At 35.6% G+C, this 22,860-nt stretch overlaps 3 protein-coding genes across 18 annotated transcripts; 2 read left to right on the top strand and 1 right to left on the bottom strand.

Moving 5' to 3' along the window:
* The first annotated feature begins 600 nt into the window (after positions 1-600).
* LOC7469094 (probable prolyl 4-hydroxylase 4) lies at positions 601-3,894 on the top strand. Its single transcript, XM_002312684.4, has 7 exons — positions 601-807; positions 913-970; positions 1,050-1,154; positions 1,243-1,300; positions 2,683-2,858; positions 3,168-3,237; positions 3,350-3,894. Exons 1-7 carry the CDS (start codon positions 668-670, stop codon positions 3,643-3,645), a joined length of 903 nt encoding a protein of 300 aa, XP_002312720.1. The 5' UTR covers positions 601-667; the 3' UTR covers positions 3,646-3,894.
* A 3,276-nt stretch (positions 3,895-7,170) lies between these two features.
* LOC7473266 (histidine-containing phosphotransfer protein 1) lies at positions 7,171-9,072 on the top strand. The gene is made up of 6 exons (XM_002312683.4): positions 7,171-7,650; positions 7,773-7,903; positions 8,043-8,111; positions 8,374-8,445; positions 8,615-8,687; positions 8,805-9,072. The coding sequence occupies exons 1-6, from the start codon at positions 7,591-7,593 to the stop codon at positions 8,862-8,864; spliced, it is 465 nt and encodes a 154-aa protein (XP_002312719.1). The 5' UTR covers positions 7,171-7,590; the 3' UTR covers positions 8,865-9,072.
* A 963-nt stretch (positions 9,073-10,035) lies between these two features.
* Positions 10,036-21,777, bottom strand: LOC7473265 (nucleoside hydrolase 3). 16 transcript variants are annotated; one of them, XM_024607628.2, is made up of 14 exons: positions 21,635-21,751; positions 20,886-20,967; positions 20,560-20,790; positions 19,895-20,074; positions 19,582-19,692; positions 18,939-19,274; positions 18,681-18,857; positions 18,273-18,557; positions 17,963-18,085; positions 17,650-17,847; positions 17,291-17,544; positions 16,979-17,183; positions 16,571-16,879; positions 15,932-16,364 (listed from the first exon to the last, which is right to left on the bottom strand). In XM_024607628.2, the coding sequence occupies exons 3-14, from the start codon at positions 20,740-20,742 to the stop codon at positions 16,074-16,076; spliced, it is 2,652 nt and encodes an 883-aa protein (XP_024463396.1). In that variant the 5' UTR covers positions 20,743-20,790; positions 20,886-20,967; positions 21,635-21,751; the 3' UTR covers positions 15,932-16,073. The 16 variants fall into 16 exon arrangements, with proteins under 16 accessions (XP_024463601.1, XP_006380040.2, XP_024463602.1 ...); XM_024607833.2 differs by lacking the exons at positions 15,932-16,364; positions 16,571-16,879; positions 16,979-17,183; ... (9 more) ...; positions 20,886-20,967; positions 21,635-21,751 and adding exons at positions 10,036-10,168; positions 10,289-10,586; positions 10,854-11,159; ... (8 more) ...; positions 14,624-14,803; positions 14,893-15,336; XM_024607629.2 differs by lacking the exon at positions 20,886-20,967 and having other exon boundaries at positions 21,635-21,777.
* Positions 21,778-22,860: the final 1,083 nt, after the last annotated feature.

Here is a 22,860-nt window from a genome sequence, read left to right as displayed (position 1 = left end):
ATTATTTTATATGAGGTAATCTCAGTTCACAGATTTAGAGGGTTCACTTGAGTTGACTCAAGCCGTTTTTTTTTTGTCTTTCAACTTTTTTTACTTATTAAGAATTGAGCTTCATGATATATTTTATTTTATTTTCTATAAGATTATCACGCTCTCATAACCGGGTTATAAGTTTTGTAAATTAGCAATGGCTAGTCCTGATTGATCCGATATATCATCGTATTAATATTAAAAAAAATAAAGTTATTTGAAATGTCACTTTTTTAATATTTTAAAAAGTACCATCTAATATGCATTAAATTTTTAACATATTATTGATTTTTTATATTAAAAAATATATTAATAATATCTTTATATATTTTTTATAATTTTTAAAAAATAACTCGACTCGCAACCTGTAGCTAAGAAAAAAGAATTCAAGAATATTATATGAATTGGATCGTGATTTTAACTGGAAGCATGACAAGTCGTGTGAGTTCCTTGCCTTGGTTTTTTTTTTTGTCCCCTTAATAGATTTGTTAGTGGTGACCCCTAATTATAAAAGGAAAGAACGTCGCCGTTTTGATTCCAAGCAAAACGCATAAATACGAGCCGAGATTGGTAAAGGAACTAGAAAAATCAAACATTTTCCCAGGAAATCTCTCTATCCTCTCTTCTCTCAAATTTGATGGCTACTACGATCTACCCTCGCCAGTTCCTGTTTCTACTGTCGATCTTTTCGATTCTCCATAAATCCATCTCTTATCCAGGTACTTCCAGCTCCATCATCAACCCTGCCAAAGTCAAACAAGTCTCTTGGAAGCCAAGGTCTCTCTCTCTCTCTCTCTCTCAGATTTAGAAATTTCACACATTCATCTCCTTAGTGAAACAGAATCTAAAATGAAATTAAAAATAATGACGATGGCTTTGCAGGGCATTTGTGTACGAAGGATTTCTAACAGACTTAGAATGCGATCACTTGATTTCTCTGGTGAGTCCTAATTTAATATATTCAAGAAAAGAGTATCTTCTTCTCTTAATTGACTTTTGATTTTTTTTGTGAAACTAAGGCCAAATCGGAGTTGAAAAGATCAGCAGTGGCTGATAATGAGAGTGGAAAGAGTAAACTTAGCGAAGTTCGAACCAGTTCTGGAATGTTTATCACTAAAGCAAAGGTTTTGTTTTTTATAGTCCTATTTTTGTAAGATAATTGTCAAATTAAGCCTTATAATTTGCCTTTTATTTTAATTTATCCTTCTCTAGGATCCAATTGTTGCTGGTATAGAGGACAAGATTGCAACATGGACTTTTCTTCCAAGAGGTGTGCAGTGCACTATAATGAATCTCACTATCATAATCTTTTTCTTTCATTTTTTGGACACATTTGTTAACTCTTACTGATATTTTTAATTTCTCACTCCAACATTCACATACTACAGTGTCAGTTTCAGTTATGAATTCATCACTGTAATTCTTGCTTGTTTAGGAATATGGGATTGTCTCTGTTCAATTTTATGTGTTTGAAAACGGCCGTGCAAGGCTAGGTCTCAATGAGGGCATATTAGGGCTCACACTTGCCAGAGCTGTGCCTGCCTTCAAAGCCTGGGTCTTAACTTGCTGCCAAGACCATACCTAGCCTGCACCAAAAGCACTATTTTCCCGCATGCGGGCAAGACTATTGAACGTAAAATGTGTGCTCTTGCATATAGTCAATTCTGTTTTACCCTTCATTACCTCTATAAAAATGCATATAAAGCATTTTTGCTCCCAAAAATTCTAGTGGTCGATTGAGCTCAACATTTTGTTTTCAAGTGGAAGTGATGGAATTCTTTCTTGATATGATTTCTACTTTGCTATGCATGCACTCCTCTGTCTCTTAAAAATAGATGCCTGGATGCAGGCTTCCAAAGAGAGAGAAACGTAATGCCAAGCCCCACGCCTTTAAGGTCATATTGGCATGCTAAAGCTCACTTCACTAGAAGCCTAAAAAGGGGTGTTTCCATTTTCTTTTTCCCTTAATGTTTGTGCCACTTAATAATGATTAAGATTGAGGGGTGCATTTTGTATTAGAAGCCTTACCTTTAAGGAGATTCTTGCTGCTCATTGTGATACATTGTGAAACAGCTTTTGAGTGTTGTAGAAGAGCCTATCAGGAAGCTTCTTGGTTACAAACTTGCTTTCAAGACTATACCTTTCACTTTTGATGCCTAGTGCTATCCAATCTCTAAGATTTTTATACATTCAAAATCCTAATATTGATTGTCATTGACCTGCGGAGATACTAGGCGGTCATGCTGGAACATGTTTTGGATGCAAGTGATGATAGATGGTTGGGGTTGTAAATGATCTGCCAAAGAACTCTCAATTCCAAAGAAAGCCCTGCTTTCAAATACATGAATCATAATTTACTGGTAAAGCAACAAGGAAAAAAAAAGAACGTGAAATTCACTTGAATTTTTGTTGTGGTCTATCATTTAAAGGTTTGTTCTTCCTTGGTATACGGGTTATGAGATCCTGAAGTTACTGTAGTGTTTGCTTCTCTCAGCTGTACTCTTGTGCAAGAAATTATTTACCAAACAAGAAAGATTAACCATCTTTTAATCATATGTAATAATATGTAACATATGCAATAATTCAGATTTTTACTCTTTCCCTCCCTTTTCAACAAATGGCATAACAGTGATCTGTATTTCTTTTGGTCAGAGAATGGTGAAGACATACAAGTGTTGAGATATGAGCATGGGCAGAAATATGATCCCCACTACGATTACTTTTCTGACAAGGTTAATATTGCCCGTGGTGGACACCGGGTGGCAACTGTACTCATGTATCTTACAGATGTGGAAAAGGGTGGTGAAACAGTGTTCCCCTCAGCTGAGGTAAGTTCAAGCTCCTTGTCCTTTTTCATTGTGGATACGCTTGTGCTCATCCAGTTTACAAGAACTTTCAGTTTAACGGTGCTAAAGAATTTGTTTGTCTATAATACCTTCTGGATTTGGCTGTCTGCATGAGACACATGCTGATAGGCCTAACATATCTCTTGGATTAACTACAATATTGGTTGCATTCACTGACATAATTGGGCAATCACTTCTCTAAAATTGAAGTTAGTAACATTGAGAATGGGAGGCAGAGAGAATACTCTACAAGAATTAACTCAAGTTTTTCAAAAAATGACTTGCTATCAGGAACTTCCCCGTCGTAAAGCTTCTGTTAGTCATGAAGACCTTTCTGAATGTGCAAGGAAAGGAATTGCAGGTGAGCCACCACACAGATTACTAATGGTTTTATAACTTGTATTCCTCGAGTTGCATTTGCACTCAGTTAATGTGTTCCTTTGTCTTCTTGTCCACACCTTGGAAATACTTAGTGAAACCACGTAGAGGGGATGCGCTTCTTTTCTTCAGTCTCTATCCAACTGCTGTTCCAGACACAAGCAGCATCCACGCAGGGTGCCCTGTGATTGAAGGTGAGAAATGGTCCGCCACAAAGTGGATTCATGTAGACTCATTTGACAAGAACTTGGAAGCTGGTGGGAATTGCACTGATCAGAATGAAAGTTGTGGGAGGTGGGCCGCCCTTGGAGAATGCACCAAAAACGTCGAGTACATGGTTGGATCTTCAGGTCTTCCTGGATATTGTAGGAGGAGTTGTAAGGTATGTTAAGCAGATCACTGTATGCCCTCCACGCTCCTTGTATGTTACTTGTGGCTGTGGGTTGTCGATCGTTTTGGTGGGCTGTACTTGATTGTTCTTTTCAATTACAATCTTCTACTAGACATTGTTGAAAAATGATCCATTTTGTATTTTACAAGTTGTAATCATGTCCTGACGGTTTTAAACGTGATTTTCCTTTCATTGTAGATACAGCCAGCTTCTTAGAAAATAATTGAAATACAGAGGATGCATTAAAAATATGTGCTTCAATAATGGTTTTTTGCTCCCCCCCCCCAACGCCCTTTTAAAGCTTAACATTTGAATGAGTACTAGGAAGGAGAAGTGATTTGGAAGATGTGTGAGGTGGATGATATGCTTTTGTACACCAAACCCAGATTTTTTTTTTGGTCAAAACAATGTCGCGTTGTCTTTTTAAAACAAAAACATTAACTGGTTTTCTGATCGGTTTAAAGATTAATATGTCGAGTTAAATCCTTGGTGGTTTTTTATAAAACATGACTCGGTTTAACAAGTCAACCCACTATTCATTTGACCATCTTGACTCAAATGCATAAAAGAAGTTGTGTTACTTTGAAGAGATGTAGTTTAACTAGTCAGACTTTAGATTTACTTCTCACAAATCTTAGGGTCACTAAAGGTTATATGATTATTAATTTAAGGACTCGTAAGATTAGCTGAGATGCACGCAAGCTGATTAAACATCCATACTAATGAGAAAAAAAAAAAAGTCGTGTTCAGTTCGGATTCCCGTGGTATCAAGAGAGAGTAATGAAAAAGGATGCCCAAATCTCGCATCAGACAATATCCTCAACGATGCATACGAATAATGAAAAGAGAAGAAGGGAAGAATATGAAGCTTATTAATGATACACACACCACCACCATCCCTTAAAACAAAAAACAAAGAGAATAAAATTGGTAGGGATTCTCTCTCCACGTCTGGTGTCAACACCTCACAGGTCACAATGCGAGCAAGCCAAACCGGCCACGTGACTTGTGATTTTTTCTTTCGGCTTTGAGGGAGAGGAAGGGGGCTGGGGCTTGGCCTTTGAGAATTGAGTCGTATCTTTTGTTCTGTCCAGCTGTCCCCTTTCAGATTATGAAAATAATTAATTAAAGTTGGGTGCGTGTCTGGTAAGGTTGATGGTGTTTTTAAGGCACTAAATTAATATTATTTTCTTGTGATCTTACCATTCTCGTGACAAAATATCTATAAATATATTTTTTAAAAAATTATTAATTTAATATTTTTAGATAAATATACTTTAAGGAACACCGAAAGGTAGAAACCAAATAATAATGGAAACAACTAGATCGCAAGAGAATACGTTGACACTTCACAACAATTCAGTTTTTTAATCAATCCATAATATCTACTGAAAATATATTTAATTTTAAAATTCAACTTGAAATTCAATCATAGATCAAATCTAGGTTATTAGTTGGAAGGATTTATTCAATTATTTTTTCAATCAAAACAATATTATTTTAATTAATTTTTTAAAAATTAATGAATGATAGATTTAAATCAATTTGATTGTATATCAATTTAACTTTGTATGGATTTAATAAATTTATTTTTTTACTTGGATTATTCGATACCCATGTGACTTGCCGAGCCTATCCTAATTTTAAAACAATGATTAAAAATAAATACGCATTGTCATTGGAAAATAAAACACGACAAAGATGAAATAAACTTCAAAGTTTGACCAACTTGCCAATCATCTTTCTCCACTTTGCGGATTTAGATGATGTAGATAATACTGTAATGTTAATTGGCAAACGCTGTCGTGGATTATATTATTTTGGTAAATATTATTGAAATGTTGGTCTAGCAGTTAAGGCGTTGTTATATTTTTGTAAGGATGAAAACACAAGTTTGATTCCTATAAAATGCATTTATTGGGAGGGGCAGCCACGAATATCGAACGAGACTAGTCTCACCCATTAAAAAAGTACGAGGATACCTAGGTAAAAACAAAAAAAATATTAAATCTTATAAAAGTGATTAACCTTTAAGGATATTATTATTAAATCCTCAATATATCCATAAATTCTCAATCATACCATGCATTCGTTTTTAGTTAACAAAATATTAAATAGTTGCATAATATTCATATAATTTTACTTTTTTAAAAAAATTATTTATAAGAAACTAGTTAATTCTCTAATTTTTTTATTTTGTATAATATAAAATTCACGAGATAATATATAAAAAAACCCTAATTTTTACTTTTTTCTCTATAGTCTACTTTAACACATGAAAGATTTTAATTAATTAAATAAGTTTTATGGAGGCAATGAGAGTTTCATGATTTTTACATAACAATCTAACTATTATATTAACTTAAATTAACAAAGATAATTTATTAATACATTGACAACTAATCGATAAAAATAATATGTTAGAGAACCACTTGAGATTACCCTAAAAGCAGAGAATTTTTTGAAGTTTGACCTTTTTTTTTTTTCTTGATCATGTCTCTTTTGAGAGCTTCAGTAAAAATTTGATAGTGGCAACAATGACGGAATCAGGAGGCTGATTGATTCATGAAAGTTGTCATGTGAGCAACCAAGGAAGCAATAAACGCTTGCTCTGTTTATTATCTCATGTTCGAGTAGCATGATTACTAATATAATAGCCACTAAAAGTTTATATGGTTGTTAATTTTAGGACTTGTAGAATTAGTCGAGGTACGCGCAATCTGATCTGGACAACCACGTTAATAATAATAATAAAAAACAACAACAACAGCTTGTAATGACTTTATATCTCTACTATGTTTGGTGGACTGGTTACTTGTATTTATTTATGACGCTAAACTTTTTTTATTTATTTATAATTTAACCATGACAACTGCTATATATAGTTTTGCTTGATGGATAAAAATTTAAATACATATCTTACTTACAACATGATTGGTATACTTGATTTGAGAATTGACTCGAAAAAAAAAATTGGATTATCGAGTAAACACCTAGAAGATTACCATATAAATTTTAATTTGATTGAAAAATTATTAATATGACTAAACCGACTAAGATGAAATTTTAATGATTTAATTGACCCAACAATATTCATCCAAACTTTACAAGTTTAATATTAATATTTACAAATAAAAAAAATAACATTAATTTAATAAAAAAATATTAATTTTATTACTCAACGAGTTATTGAGTGTTTTTTCGAGTCAAATTACGGATGAGATACGACAATGATGCTTAAATGTATCAGAAATCCTATAATAAACTCAATCTTTGATAATAGCAATTAAAATTAATTTATTTACTTAAATTTATCTTACTCATGTGGTGTCGCCTTTAAGATGGCCAGAAGAATAAATTTAATCTTAATTAACATGTAAAGTAACGAAAATAAACTGTTGCGTGAAATTAAGCAAAAAAAAAAAAGAAGGTCTGAAGTCAGAGTCAATAATTTTAACCAGAACCAATAGTTTTCCACTTTCTACTTTGTGGTGCACATAAAAAATAATTTTATTCTTGAAGGAATACATTAGCCTTAGCACAAGTAAAGTTAGGATGAAGATGGAGTCAGGTTGAGGTTCCTTCATTTAAATGATGATATAGTAGAAGAGCAAATGTTGTTGGTGGGGCTGTGACTGTGACTGTGACTGGAATCTGAGTGCGAGCCAAAAAAATAATACTGAAAACAGAACATAAGCACAAATCCAGAGAGGAAAGGATAAAGAAAGGTGGCTAGTCAATCTCTTAATAACCAAAAAAGCAAGCAAAAATCTCTCCACATTTAATTTTTCCATAGCATTTATGCTCTCTAGTTATTACCCACTTTGATTGTGCAGTAACTCCACAAGATCTGAAAATTTAAGCCACAAAGCTGTGTTTAACCGTAGCTTAAAAACTCACATTGTTTTTGTGTTCTTCCAACTTTTTAAGAGAGAGGGTCAAAGCATGGAGGTTGGCCAGATGCAGAGAGCATGGGTTGAATATACCAAGTCCTTGTTTAGGGAGGTAGTGCAAAAAAAAAAAAATGTTGTTAACTTTCTTTAGTCTGTCTCTGTTTTGCTGTTGAGTTTTGTCAGTGTTTGTGTTGGGTTTTCATCTCTGTATGTTCTTTTTTTGGGTGGATGAAGGGTTTTCTGGATGCCCAGTTTCAACAGCTTCAGCTTCTGCAAGATGAGAGCAATCCAGATTTTGTTGCTGAAGTGGTATCTCTCTTCTTTGAAGATTCAGAGAGGCTTCTGACTGATCTAACCTCTGCCTTGTAAGGAGACTTCCTCTCAGACATCTGAAACTGCATGATGTTGATTAAAAGTTTTGAGCTTTCCTTTTGGTTATGGTTGATTCTAGCTAGCTGACTGTATTTTAACTAAATGGGTTTCTTTTTACCTCTCCTTTTATAGAGAACAGCAAAATATAGACTTCAAAAAGGTTGATGCTCATGTTCACCAGTTTAAGGGTAGCAGCTCCAGGTACATGTTTGCTTCCTATACAGCTAAAAAAAAAAAGCATTCTTGAGGGTTTGTTTTTCTCCATATTGGATATGAAATGCATTGAACCTTACAAAAATAGTTCAGATCTAATACACATGGCCTAGAAAAACTAGACTTGGAATTGTTAAAATTGTTTGTTTTTCTTTTTAGTTCATTTTTGTTTGATTTAATAAAGATGAATTCTTCTCTTCAACTCAGTTTTTCGATGAATGATTACAAGATTGGATTTTGTGTTATATAGCATAGGTGCACTGAGAGTTAAAAACGACTGCATCGCCTTTCGCAACTTCTGTGAGGAACAGAACATTGAGGGGTGAGTTATTTTCCTCTACCGCATTCTCCATATTGTTTTCTTTCATCTTTTCAAATTATTTTCCTAGTTTTTTTTCTTCTCATTTAGCAATTGAATCTCAGGATCAGTATTTTCAAGTGAAACAATGTTTAATATTACAATTACAAGTGATTGGTTACTTGGATCGCAGGTGCCTGAGATGCCTGCAGCAATTGAAACAGGATTACTATCTTGTGAAGAGCAAGCTTGAAGCTCTAATCAGGGTGAGTAGAGTCAATTACTTTTGCTTAATAACATGCTCATTTGTTTAAAGAAATCTAGATGTTGAATTTCTTTTGTATTCATGTTTTGTTTTTCAAATGAAATGTTTTCTATGACAGTTGGAGCAACAGATCGTGGCAGCTTGCGGGACGATTCCTATGGAAGAATTGAGTTCTTAAGGGCTATCAATTCAATGCAAGGAAAGCTGCAAGTAAAAGTGGGAGGATTACTGTAGAGAAGCTTTTTTGGGTTTTTTCGCGTTCTACTACTCTCACTGGAAGGTTCTGTTTAACTAATGAGATTGTGCTTGTATTAATTCATGAACATAAGTCCCATGAACTACAACTTATCATTATGTGCTTCAATCCAGACAACCATTGCTCTTCATGCTTCTCTTTTATTTACCATCTTTTCCTTTGTTCTTCATGCTAGACAATCTAATGGTTTTGACTGCTGATTATTATAATTCAAGAGCTGCATCCGATATGATTTCATGACATGGATTCTTGTTCATGCAATATTCCCAGAGGTTAATGTCGATACAGTAATCACTGCAAGATCATTTATTTGACAGGATTTAGGCAACTTGATTTTGGGTTTTAGGGACGTTATTTTTTGGTCTCAATCTACAACTTACAAGCTGGTTTACACCGAGTGACAGTATTTTTAATAGGCAGGGGCATTTATCTTTCAATCAAGTGCAATACTGGTGTTGTTTGTAGAAGTAAGAAACCCCATTTCCTAATTAATTAAAAATTGGTTTCTCATTGTCACCGTAGTAATTTTTGCAATCTGTACGCTCAGTTTGATACTGAAGATCTTACAGGACTAGTACACAATTTCAATGGTCAGATAGTGAAGCAATAGTGATATTCCTACCCCAAAGTTCTGTTCAAGTTCTGAAGTTGCCAGTTGTAAATGGCAACTGTGTAACAAAGCCCTTAAGCGGGTGTGAAGTTTACCGTGATATTGAATCGTTGGACAGCCAATACTTTAATGAAATCAACTGGAAAGATTTTGATTTTTAAGGTCAACTGTAATCTGTTGAGGCTGTCTCTTCTGTCTGCTGCGAAGCAATGGACACAAACGTGGAGGTTAGTTGTGATTAAAAAAAACTACCCAGGTTTCGTTGCCATTGCCTGTTTAGTCTCCAAGTAGAGGACCGATCACTATCACCAAACATCTTGGTCTCTGCTTCTGTTTTGGTAGAACGAAAGAGAAGGAAAATTGTTTTGACAGCTGAATATTTTTATGTCTCTCCAACCAAACATGTTTATGTTTTTATTATATCTGTTTTAAAATTCTAACCTAACACAACCTTTTACAAATATTTTGTTCCAAGAAAAGATAGAACCCAAATTTTCAATGTCTATATTCACTGTTTCCCTATAAGTTTACAGGCACTTTATTTTTTTTTTCATTATTCCAAGTACAGAACAGCAGAACTAATAATTTCTGCATGAGTTATTGGTCTAGTGAAATCCTGTACACAAGAAGAGTTTAAGCATACAATTAAAAAAATATCGGAGTTAAAAAAGTTGAAAAAAAAAGAGAAACCATTTCCTGTTGTCTGGAAATAATTAGCCCAATAAACTAAGCTTACCTTTGGTTAAATTTAACGGCACACTCCAATTTCTTCTCTGCTCATCAAAGCTTCCTATGACAGCAGATTGTTCCTTGCTGCGCAGCTGCTCTGTGAAAAGATCGTAATATGCTCCCAAGTCTACTTTCTCCACTATTTTAACCAATCTTCCTTGTTTTTCATCAATTACTATTCGTCCATCCTCTGATTCAACACCTTCAGCAAGGACTTTGATGGGTTTGACTCGGAATGTTGGGTCCAGCTTCGAAAAATTACCAGCTAACACTACTGCACCAAGGATTTCCCCTAAGAAGGTATCCTGCAGTGTAATATCATTTAGCAATAGCAGCTAAAGATTCTCCATCAGAGAAAGATCAAAGATACTCCATGTATTCAACAACACTCACATGTAAATCTTAAGCTCTCGAAAATGCAGAAAGTCTACGAAACAATTTCAATTACACGTTGTGTAAAATGCTGATTCTGATCAGACAGTAAAAAACAGGAACAAAAATGATAGCAATGCTTTTCTTCTAGGATTATGATTTTCAGAAGTACTGATACATGCTAAGATTAGAACCCTTACCATTTGTTGATATCTACGATGAGTTTCTTTCAAGTGGTAAAGCCTTGATAGCAAACGCTGCGCAAACAATGCCTCGGGTGTTGTGTTAATCTTGCGTAGCCTTTCTAGGATCTCTGGAAAGGAACTGACTCTGCGTTGGACGCCGAGTGGAATGAGCGTGATGTCAAGTGATGACTCGAAAACCGTCTTAGCAGCTAAGGGATCAAGAAACATATTTAGTTCTGTATACTCATTACTATCAATAGTCAAAACATTTCCTTTGTCTGTATCACTATGGCTGATATGTCCTCCAACAACATAAACATCCTGCGATGACATTTGAAACATCATGAGCATGTGTACCACCACTGCGTGGCACAACATTAGTTGCAAGTTACTTGAAAATAGCAGATAAAGTCCACTTACCTGAATCACAGAGCTTGTGTTATTCTCATTCTGTATTATCTTGGCTAAACTAGTCAAGGGGCCATTGGTCAATATGGTAATCTTGGATCCTGGATCCAATGTTCTTACAATGGAATCCCAGATTTCCAGTGCTAGAGGCTGCCTGAGCTCAGGGTGATCTGTGTCGCGAGGAGCTCCATATTTTACAGAGTTTTCTGCAGTATACCTTGAGAAGAAAAATAAGCCCTCGATATTTGAGTCCCGAAAAAAGCAAGATCACGGTTCAAATAAGAGGAAAGAAAAGGCATCAAGATCTATGGAGGGAAATTATACCTTCTAGGGCTTCGCGGTAAATCACGAGCAAGCCCATAGAGAGTGTCCGAGTCTAAAAGTCCACCACTCCCGTGAGGGATGGCCTTAAGGTACTTGCAGTCTCCAACCGCAGAGAAAACAGGATCAGACTGGTTCATTGCAAATACATCTCCTAGACCAACTGGAATATCATCACGGCCCATCATATGCAAAAAATCATAAACAATGTCTATCGTTGCAGCATTTGCCCATCCTGTTGGACTTACAATGATTCCCTGGATGAAATGACCAAGAGGATATGACATTAGACCCACTGCTTTCGAGAGGAGGGAAAGAGAACAGAAAAAGGCACCATAGTTGTGTTTTGTACAACTGGAACCAATGTGTTGGTAGTCGCAAGTATAATTATTAAACCCAACACAACTCTAACTCTACGGGGTAACTCGAAGACAATTCTATAGAATAACTCGACAAACCTAATCTGGTCTTAGCTGGTTTCAATTTGAATCGGTTTCAACATTGACTTGTTTAAATTGGCTAAGGAATTTTTTTAAAAGAACAAAACAAAACAATTGGCTAAGGAATTTTTTTAAAAGAACAAAACAATGTCTTTTTGATAAGAAATGATTGAACCAGGTTGACCTAACAACTCAATGATCTTGGTCCTTTATCGGGTTAGATCCCGAGCTGGTTTTGACGAGCAGAGCTAATTGTATATACTTGTTGGAAAATTGAAGTCACTTACCTTGACGTTGATCTCTTCTACAGGCACTTTAAGGAGATAGAATAAAGCCAGGAAATCTCCAACACTCATATCCATATCAAAGACAACAGGCTTCCCCAGTCCTTTGGTTCCAAAGTCTGGCCTGTAAAGAACTTCCTTGTAATGAGGAAATTGAGTGGTAAAATTAAACCTCCCAGACTGTTGAGGGTCATTCAGGACCTGTATTACCATTGCATTAGATTTTGTTGGTCTAGAGTTAAGGAATAAGCAAAAAGAACTTTAGATTCAGAAGAACAAGATTAATGCCTTGGTGAACTCACATCCAAGAAGCTCTTGTAGAATGCTCTGTCAAGTGTGCTATTCCTGTCAGGATTAGGCTTCGCTCTCGTAGCAACAAGAACACGCACTGCCTCTGCACCACTTACCTCCTTTGTATAGCCATCCTATATCGACCATTATGTTGCATCAGAAGGCCAGTTAACATTTCGGAAAGGAAATTACAAGGTAAATCCTTAAAGAAATGATACATCTTTCTCTATGAAGTACAGAAGATGGCATGCAGGGGTCCTAGAAAGATTACCTCACACCGCCCTTTCCCATTCTCCCCGAGGCAAAGAGGATCTCGAAGGCCTGTCTGCACATGACCACTGTGCACTCCGCCTTTCGTTAGATTAAACCTTGGGACTTCACGGTGGTAAAAGAATGGATTCGAGCTATCACTTATCCCAAAAGGTTCATTTGAAGTCACTACTGTTATGTTCATGTACTCCATTTCAGCAAATTCATTTTCTCCATCTCGGTTTTGCGAGTTACGCATGGTAGAAACTGCTACACCAGCTGCGAAGGTGTCCCACATGTAATGGCTCTGCAAAAAATCTTGTCAGTCACTGAAACACACATCCCATCGACAATCGTAAAAAGGAAACTGTCACTTGCTGCTGAGGAATCTTGAAGAAGAAGAACAAAACGAAAAGGAAGATACGGAAGGATTACAGTGTAAAAGTGGTCGTCAGTCCGAGTGTCACGAGTCATTTTCAAGGACCGGAAGCAGTATTGTGCCTCGTAGGTGTGCTGGTTCTGCTCAAATGCCTTGAAGAAATTCTCATTTGTAGGAATGGTATTGGTTGCATCGAGGGGCACAAGGGTGAGAGGAATTCCAGAATGTAAAACCTAGAAGCAAATCTGCGTACTCTCCATTAATAATCACAGGCAACAATTCTTATTTATTACCTAGCTAATATATATATATATATATATATATATTTGTTTTTGCTTATTAATTAATTAAATACCTGGTATGCAGCAAAAGGATCTGCAAATATATTAAATTCAGCATAAGGATTACTATAGAGGTCTGCAAACAGATTGCCGTCTGACCTCACGGCCCCACCCATCGCGTATATATGCTCAATGTTGTTCTTCAGATGTGGATTGTTCATAAGAAAAACGCCAATATTTGTATGAGCTCCTGTAATTAAAACAGTAATAGGACCTGCAGATATCTTTTCTGTCAGCACTTGTTGGGCGGTTGGCTGTTCAAGAGGAGAATATTTCCTGCTGCCCTGGTTAATTTATCAACAAAATTTTATATAAAAAAAAGAACTAATTCTTTTGTTCATTTTAAGAACTAATTAGTTTATTTTATAATTATTTCTCAAAAATAAAATTAATTTGCTATTCTCAAGTCGTAGAAATAACAATTATATTGAATTTCAATAAAGAATAAACAAATAAACAAATAATTTATTTAAGAAATATTTCAATTATATTCATAAATAAAATAATTAACTTGTTTCCTTTATTAATTGAATTTTATTTGATTAGTTCCATAAATAAACAAGTCATATATGAATTAAGAAATTAAATTTAATAATATCATAAAAATCAATATCATTAAAGTCATTTACTAAATATTGATTATGATTTTCAGAAGGCAGCTAAAAATGATTTGTTTATTTATTTCATTCAATTATTTCCATCAGTAAAGTATATAGGAAAACAAAATCCCATGTCTATACCAGAAGCAAACTCGGCTAATGTTTGTTTAAGATTACGATATATGATTTTCATGCCGCAGCGCGCCGCAATTTCAAATGGGCTCTGACTAATTCTGTACCTGTGGCAGAAATGCTCTCCGTAAGCCGTAGTTAGAATCAAGATCCAGCCGTCCTCTAGGACCAACAGGAATAGCTTGTCTGTATCTACAACCTCCTGCTGTTGACTTCCCCTGAGTAATATCATACAGCCTCAGGTATCATTGAGTCCATAAATTCAGAGACAACGAAAGAATAGTAAAAATTGCAGTGAAATCTAGCAGAAGATCATGAGGGGGGCACAGTTGAAGACCGACCTGTTCAACTATAGGAAGAAAACCACCAACATCTGGGAATATGTGGCCATCTTCTGCTATTCCACCCTCACCTCCCATCCCAACAGACACATCGTCACGGCCCATCATGTAAAGAATGTCATAGATTTGGCTCACACCATGCCCTGCATCTGTCCATGAGTTCGTGTTCACAGTGACTGCCTGGAGCAAGCATAGAGCAGACTGATGATCAAAGCAGACTCGATTGATGTAATTTGTTAAACACATACTTGATCAATTGACAGACTGACCTCCAATCCAAATCGTGATCTGTTGAGCTTCAAGAGGTAGAAAAGAGCGAAGACATCATCAGTATCGACATCTGTGTCCAAAAGAATACGGTGTGCCTTTCCCTCTGCATGGCACAGATGATTAAATCCAACAAGTCCTATAGTATTAATCAATGCTAAGAGCACCCAGAGATTCTTCTGCTGGATCATTTTCTCTCCTCCGATTCACGATATATTTTACTGATCAAGTTCCATTCTTTGAAAAACAAACAAGAGACTAGGGAGACTAGATCGCTATATATAGGCGTTTTGATAGATTTCTCAGTAATTATGATGGCTACAGATATCCGATTTTGTTCTAAAGAATTTATGTAATTAAACATCTTCCTACCATGCATGCACCTTCCTTTTTCAAAGATGCGTGCATTAATTTTTTCTCCGCCATATTTAGCGCTATTTTTCCTCCCTCCTTGATTTCTGGTAAGAGATATCTTGGATTGCCTTGCGTTAGTCAACCGATACTAAATTTATTTTAAAAATAATCGCAGGGATACATTTGTATTTGGGAGTGTGGTCAAACCCCAACAAATAATTCAAAGCAATAATATATATATATATATATATATATGGATAAAATATATTTTTTCCAGTTTTTACCTTAGAATAGATTTGCCCCATTTCTCAAAAAAGAAAAAAGAAAAAAAAAAGAATCTAGCTTCGTCACTAAAGATATTTTCCAAATTCCAAGCACTGGATACGTGCACAAACATCATAATATGAAATAGCAAGCAGGTAAAATCTGAGTAGAGAAGGGGGAAGAAGAAAATAGTCTTTTTAGCTATTGTGCCGTTTGAAAGTTCATCCTATAAGAAGATTTCAAAGACATTCATCAAAATCTTGATTTAAAACTTAGAACACATAGTTTCCAAATGCGAATTCACAGGTTTAAAATACTTTTTTGCTCCGACAAAAGAAAGCACCCCTTTTTTCAATGTATACCTTCAATTTTCTACTATATAAGCTACCTTTTTTTTGTTTCTCTTTCAATGTGCTAAGTACAAAACAGAAAGAATTATTCTTGCAGGAAATATGATTGATCCAGTGAAATCCTCCACTAATAACAGTATTAAAAATAAAAAATCATTTACTGCTGTCAGGGTATAATGTTCACACCAATGTATCAGTAAGCAGACCCCTCTGATTCAATTTGGTGGCGCACCCCAAATTCTTCTCTGTTCACCAAAGCTTCCAACGACAGCAGATTGCTTCTTAACGGTGAGTTGCTTTGCGAAAAGATCATAATGTGCCTCAGGCTCTACACTCTCCAATATCTTGACAAATTTTCCTTGTTTTTCATCAATCACAACTTGTCCATCTTTCGATTCATCACCTTCAGCAAGGATCGTGATAGGTTTGGCTAGCCAGATTGGCTCAAGCTTGGAATGATCCCCAGCTAAGACGACTGCACCAAGGATTTCGCCCAAGAATGTATCCTGCAGAGCAAGCTCATTCAGTAGTGGCAGCTAAAAGACTCTCTCCTTTAGAGAAGGATCAAGCATACTCCCCGGATACAACTATAGTCTCTTAGCAAACAAATTTAAGCCCTTCAATGTTCAGAAAGTCTATGAAATGATCCAGTTACTACTATCTATAACCAATATAATGGTGCTTGCCTTCAGGCTAAGATTAGAATCCTTACCATGTGATGATATCTGTGATGAGTTTCTTTCAGGCGGTAAAGCCTTGATAGCAAACGCCGCACAAACAATTCCTCAGGTGTTCTTTTCGTCTTGCTGCGTAAACTTCTTAGGATCTTAGGAAAGGAACTGACTCTACGTTGGACGCCGAGTGGAATGAGCGTAATGTCAAGTGATGACTCGAAAACTGTCTTAGCAGCCAAGGGATCAAGAAACATATTTAGTTCTGTATACTCATTACTATCAATAGTCAAAACATTTCCTTTGTCTGTATCACTATGGCTGATATGTCCTCCAACAACATAAACATCCTGCGATGACATTTGAAACATCATGAGCATGTGTACCGCCACTGCGTGGCACAACATTAGTTGCAAGTTACTTGAAAATAGCAGATAAAGTCCACTTACCTGAATCACAGAGCTTGTGTTATTCTCATTCTGTATTATCTTGGCTAAACTGGTCAAGGGGCCATTGGTCAATATGGTAATCTTGGATCCTGGATCCAATGTTCTTACAATGGAATCCCAGATTTCCAGTGCTAGAGGCTGCCTGAGCTCAGGGTGATCTGTGTCGCGAGGAGCTCCATATTTTACAGAGTTTTCTGCAGTATACCTTGAGAAGAAAAATAAGCCCTCGATATTTGAGTCCCGAATAAAGCAAGATCACGGTTCAAATAAGAGGAAAGAAAAGGCATAAACATCTATGGAGGGAAATTATACCTTCTAGGGCTTCGCGGTAAATCACGAGCAAGCCCATAGAGAGTGTCCGAGTCTAAAAGTCCACCACTCCCGTGAGGGATGGCCTTAAGGTACTTGCAGTCTCCAACCGCAGAGAAAACAGGATCAGACTGGTTCATTGCAAATACCTCTCCTAGACCAACTGGAATGTCATCGCGACCCATCATGTGCAATAAATCGTAAACAATATCGATTGTTGCAGCATTTGCCCAGCCTACTGGAGTTACAATTATCGCCTGAAATAAAAATGGTAACTAGAGGTGTAGTCTTTCGAACTTGGCTTTTACAGGACTAATAGCATATGCCTGCTGTAAAGAATCTAGAAAATTGAAAGCACTTGCCTTGAGGTTGATTCTTTCTACTGGCACTTTAAGGAGATAGAATAAAGCCAGAAAATCCCCTGCGCTCATATCCATATCGAAGACAACAGGTTTCCCTAGTCTTTTGGTTCCGAAGTCTGGTTTGTAGAAAACTTTCTTGTAATGAGGAAATTGTGTAGTAAAATTGAACCTTCCAGTCTGATGAGGATGGTTAAGAACCTGTATACACGAAAACGTTTGTTAGTATATCATTGAAAGATATCTAAAGTGATGCATCAGAAACAATTATAAACACTGATGATTATATAGAGAAACAATGCTTGAGTGAACTTACATCCAAAAAGCTCTTGAAGTATGCTCTGTCAAGGATGCTATTACTGTCCGGATTAGGCTTTGCTCTTGTAGCAACAAGAACACGTACTGCATCTGAACTGGTTACCTCCTCCGTGTAGCCGTCCTACATGTAAAGATTTGAATATAATTAACTAAAACAAGCGACTGAAATTGATTTTCCTAGTGCCAAAGCCATTGGATTGAAGAAAACAAGCAACATCTTTGTTGGGTGAGATGAAAAAAATAAATGATAGATGGTCTTTTAAGAACACAATTTGGCTGGTGTGTTTCCACTAAAGAAAGTGATTTACCTTGCATCTCCCTTTCCCATTTTGCACAATGCAAAATGGATCTCGAAGACCAGTCTGAACATGACCACTGTGCACTCCTCCTTTCACTAGATTAAACTTTGGAACTTTACGGTCATTAAAGAATGGATTCGAGCCGTCATTTATCCCATAAGGTTCATTTGAAGTCACCACAGTTATGTTCATATACTCCATTTCTGCAAATTCATTTTCTCCATTTTGGTTATGCAAAGTACGCATGATAGAAACTGCTACACCTGACGTGAAGGAGTCCCACATGAAATAGCTCTGCAAAAGATGTATTAAGATTTATGATCATAAAAGTTTTAGTTCTCCCTTGCCGCACGAAAAGATATATATGACATTTAATATAAGGTTTCAATTGGTAAAAGTTCTTGAAACAAGCATTACAGTATAGAATTGGTCGTCAAACCAAGTGTCACGAGCCATTTTCAAGGACTGAAAGCAGTATTGTGCCTCGTATGTGTGCTGGTTTTGCTCAAATGCCTCAAAGAAATTCTCATTTATTGGAATGGTATTTGTTGCATCAAGGGGCACAAGGGTGACTGGAATTCCAGAATGAAACACCTGAATTAAAAGCAAATGTGTCATCGTAGAATGCAGCCATTCTTTGTATCTAGAAGTATCCAAAGTCTATTCTTGGTTTACCTGGTATGCAGCAAAAGGATCACCAAAGATATTGAATTCACCATAAGGGTTGCTAGTGTAGTCAGTGAACAGATTACCAGGGTTACCACACTGTCTTGGTTGGCATGATGAACTTGCATTATTGGGGCAACAACCAGTTGGATTTTTTGACCTCACACCACCGCCCATTACATATATATGCTGGATATTCTTCTTGAGATGTGGATTCTTCATAAGAAAAATCCCAATATTTGTATGAGCTCCTATTATGAAAATGGTAATAGGACCTGCAGATACTTTCTCAATCAGCACTTGCTGGGCAGTAGGCTGTTGAAGAGGAGAATACTTCCTGCTGCCCTGGTTCATGAACAAATGTATGTGACATATATGAATATAATGTTATCGGGAGGAACGTTAAAGAGCAGATCTTCAAATTCAACTGTAAATACAACAAATGCTAAGCTCGTGGATTCAGTTCCACAGGAAATTCTTGTTGACAAAAGGAGAAACCACATACCTGCTAGATAGTGATTTAACATATTGTTCTGAATAATCAATCCAAACAAAATACACTGGCATGTAGTGTGTGAGAGTGCGCGAGCGAAAGAGAATAATCTGCTTAAACTGCAGTTGAAAACTACAAGCAACTCAACCAAATTTGTACCTGAGGCAGGAATGCTTTCCTTATGCCATAATTAGAATCAATATCTAGCCGTCCTCCTAGACCAACAGGAATAGCTTGTCTGTATCTACAACCTCCTGCAGTTGCATTTCCCTGATATGGAGTCTTAGACATCAGTACTACCATGTCGATTAACATAATCATAGAAACGAGAGATTAGTGAATATCTCAATGAAATTTTCTTTAAGTTGACTTCCCTAAGCATGTATTAGCAAATCAAATCATCATAAAAGTACAACTTGATCAAAAGAAAAGGATACCATCTTTAAATGCAGAAGAGGGTAGTTGAACGCACCTGTTCAACTATAGGAAGATAACCACCAACATCCGGAAGTATGTGACCATCTTCTTTTATTCCACCCTCACCTCCCATTCCAACAGATAAATCGTCACGACCCATCATGTAAAGAATGTCATAGATTTGGTTCGCGGCATGCCCTGCATCAGTCCATGCATTTGTGTTGATAGTGACTGCCTGGACTAAGGCAATAACTGCCAATGTTATCAAGTGTTCATGAACCTATATGTATCTTGGAGCAGGCAAAAAATCTTGAAAAGGAAAAATGCAGGCCTTGTCAAAGATATCAGAAACTGCATTGTAACTAAAAGATATATAATAATTCTGTTGTAATTCCAGGAAACTAGGCTCTAAAGTCATATTTTAAGCATCCAGATGAGCTCTATTTAGGATTAAAAGGTGCTTCGACTACCTGGCCATTTCAGAGAATGAAAAGAATTCTCTGATCCAACTATCTAATAATTCTGATGTGATCAAAGAGGGAAGAAAACTATTTGATGATTCTAGGGAAGAAAACTATTTAATGATTCTAGAATCAAGGCAAAACTCAACCCTGAGCTAACAACTTTTCCATTGATCATATGCAGCTTAACTTTTATGCAACAGATCCAAAAGCCGGAAAATGAATGTACAACAGATACAAGAAAAGCAAAAGGACTCACCTCCAATTCAAATTCTGATCTGTTAAGCTTCAAGAGGTACAAAAGAGCGAAGAAATCATCAGTATCAACATCTGTATCCAAAAGAATCCGATGTGGCTTTCCCCCATCAGTGCACAGACTAGCTCTGGCAAGTTCAAGAACATTAATCAACACTACAACTGCCAAAAGATATCTCCGCAACATTTTTTCTCTGTTCCAATCACAATCCCCAAAGTCTCTTCCCTCCAAAAACTACAGAAAATACAAACTGTTACATCCATTCCATACCTTAAAACAAGAAAAACAAATACATAAAAACATGATAGCAAAAAGCACAGTACTCTTACTGAATATAATGGAGGCCGTAAAACAAAGAGGTGAGAGCACACAGAAGGGAGACAAGGACTTGAAGGTTTAGCTAATTGGTGTCTGAAATGGTTTTAAAGGTGAGATTCACATGTGAAAAAGCATTGACAAGACTACTTTCTGTGAGCAGCAGCAAGAGAAGAGACAAAGAAGATGCAATTATGTCTTCATTACCAGAACTATAATAGATTCTTGGACCTTTTTCCATCACAAGAGATTATAAAAAAAGAAAAAACGAAGATAAAGAGTATCAGTAACAAAATATGGAAGGGTCAAATTCCATACATGTAGTAGGTAGCTATCATGGGGTGAGTCAAATTAATTATGTCATCTTTGGTTACCATGTGAGATCACTGCTAATGTTCTATTCATGATTTTGTATGATTATATATATCTTGACATGACTTTTCACTGATTTTAACTTTACCTGCTCTCTCTCTAAATCAAGATTTTTTTTTTTTATTTCCAAGAAAGGGCTGGCAGACATAATTCGAGAGCCAAAAATGTTCATAATTCAAGTTTTATTTATATTGCCGAGACAATACTGTTGCTGTAATTGAATTCTCTCATTTCCAGGAAAGAAAAAAACCACTGGTCATGTCTAAATTTCACAGTTAATCTTGGATTTACCAGTGTAGATAAAGGTAAAAGAAAAAAAAAGTGCCAAGTAAATAAATCACTGCTCTCTTGGCATGAAAAAACTGCAGAGCTAGGTAATAGAATGTTGCACCTCGTAAGTCTTTTTTGCTAGACCTGAACTAGCTGTGGAACTCCATTAAGCCACTGCGAATCCACCATGGGGTGGTAAAAGCTAGAGAAGAAACGGTGTGAATGCACTGTTGTGGGCAAGATAATCATGCCGCAAAAACATTTCTATATATATCGTCAATGAGCTAGCATGATCGGAATTCTTTTGGTGTAAGGTGTGCTTTGACTTGTGATTTTTATTTTTCTGGTTTCCTTTCTTATTTTATAATTTTCTTTGATCCTGACAAATTCAACTGTGGGTGCTCCATCTCGTCGGCCTTGAATGCGGCCAAGTTATGGCTTGGTGAATGGATCAAGACTGGATTTAATTTGACCATTCACACTTTAAGGGAACATGTACACAATTATATTTGTTTATAATAATCAACAATTTGTATCAATTATTTATTATATATTTCAGAGTTCTACGTAGATCAAGGTCCATAGGTTGGTAGATGAACTACGTAGCTATATATTTTTTTAAAGGATAAAAAATTTTAAAGGATAAAAAATTTGAGAATATAGTTGCGGTTGTTTTTCAAAATATTTTTTACTCAGAAATACATCAAAATAATATTTTTTTATTTTTTAAAAATTATTTTTAATATCAGCACATCAAAATGATTTGAAAACATCAAAAAAATATTAATTTGAAATAAAAAAATATAAAAAAAATTTAATTTTTTTTAAAAATATTTTTGAAATGCAAAAACAATCCGGACCTTGAAAAAAATTAAAGCCATGTATTGTTAATTTTTAGAGTTGACCCAAATAAACAGATTGAGTTTTGAATTGGTGAATTTTGTTTTTATTTTTTTTTAATTCATATTTTAAGATCCATTCATATTTTTTTTATAAAAAATAAAAAGTTCACGTGCATTATAAATGATAGTATAGCTATGAATTAACTTAGATATCCTTTTATTTAAAAAATATAAAAAAAACATTTTTAATGAAAAAAACTATTACTAAAAGCATTTAACAAGTTGACATATTAAAAAATAGATAAATCAACAATTTTGGATTGATTGCTATCTCTTTTAAATAACAAAGTAAGGAAAAAGAATTATTTATGTCCTGTCACAATCTTCTTTTTTTTTTTTTTTCTGACACAAGGAAAAGACAAGAACTGACCTTGATGGGTAATAAATAATCTTTATTTCTTTGTTTTTATGATGCAATCCGAGAAAAGTAGGCGTGGGGCCTCCG

Source organism: Populus trichocarpa, chromosome 8 (genome assembly GCF_000002775.5).
Source record: "Populus trichocarpa isolate Nisqually-1 chromosome 8, P.trichocarpa_v4.1, whole genome shotgun sequence".
NCBI lineage: Eukaryota > Viridiplantae > Streptophyta > Magnoliopsida > Malpighiales > Salicaceae > Populus > Populus trichocarpa.
The sequence above is the reverse complement of the archived record's forward strand: the minus strand, read 5'-3'. Positions and strand labels throughout refer to the sequence as shown.

Coding starts and splice junctions, on each gene's coding strand:
- LOC7473265 (XM_024607629.2), bottom strand. CDS start 20,742: ATGTTGCGGAGATATCTTTTGGCAGTTGTAGTGTTGATTAATGTTCTT. Junction 18,558..18,680: donor TTGACGACCAATTCTATACT/GTAATGCTTGTT, acceptor CATCTTTTGCAG/AGCTATTTCATGTGGGACTC. Junction 17,545..17,649: donor TAGAAAGAATCAACCTCAAG/GCAAGTGCTTTC, acceptor TTTTTATTTCAG/GCGATAATTGTAACTCCAGT.
- LOC7473266 (XM_002312683.4), top strand. CDS start 7,591: ATGGAGGTTGGCCAGATGCAGAGAGCATGGGTTGAATATACCAAGTCC. Junction 7,651..7,772: donor CCAAGTCCTTGTTTAGGGAG/GTAGTGCAAAAA, acceptor GGGTGGATGAAG/GGTTTTCTGGATGCCCAGTT. Junction 8,688..8,804: donor AGCTTGAAGCTCTAATCAGG/GTGAGTAGAGTC, acceptor TTTCTATGACAG/TTGGAGCAACAGATCGTGGC.
- LOC7469094 (XM_002312684.4), top strand. CDS start 668: ATGGCTACTACGATCTACCCTCGCCAGTTCCTGTTTCTACTGTCGATC. Junction 808..912: donor CAAGTCTCTTGGAAGCCAAG/GTCTCTCTCTCT, acceptor ATGGCTTTGCAG/GGCATTTGTGTACGAAGGAT. Junction 3,238..3,349: donor TGCAAGGAAAGGAATTGCAG/GTGAGCCACCAC, acceptor GGAAATACTTAG/TGAAACCACGTAGAGGGGAT.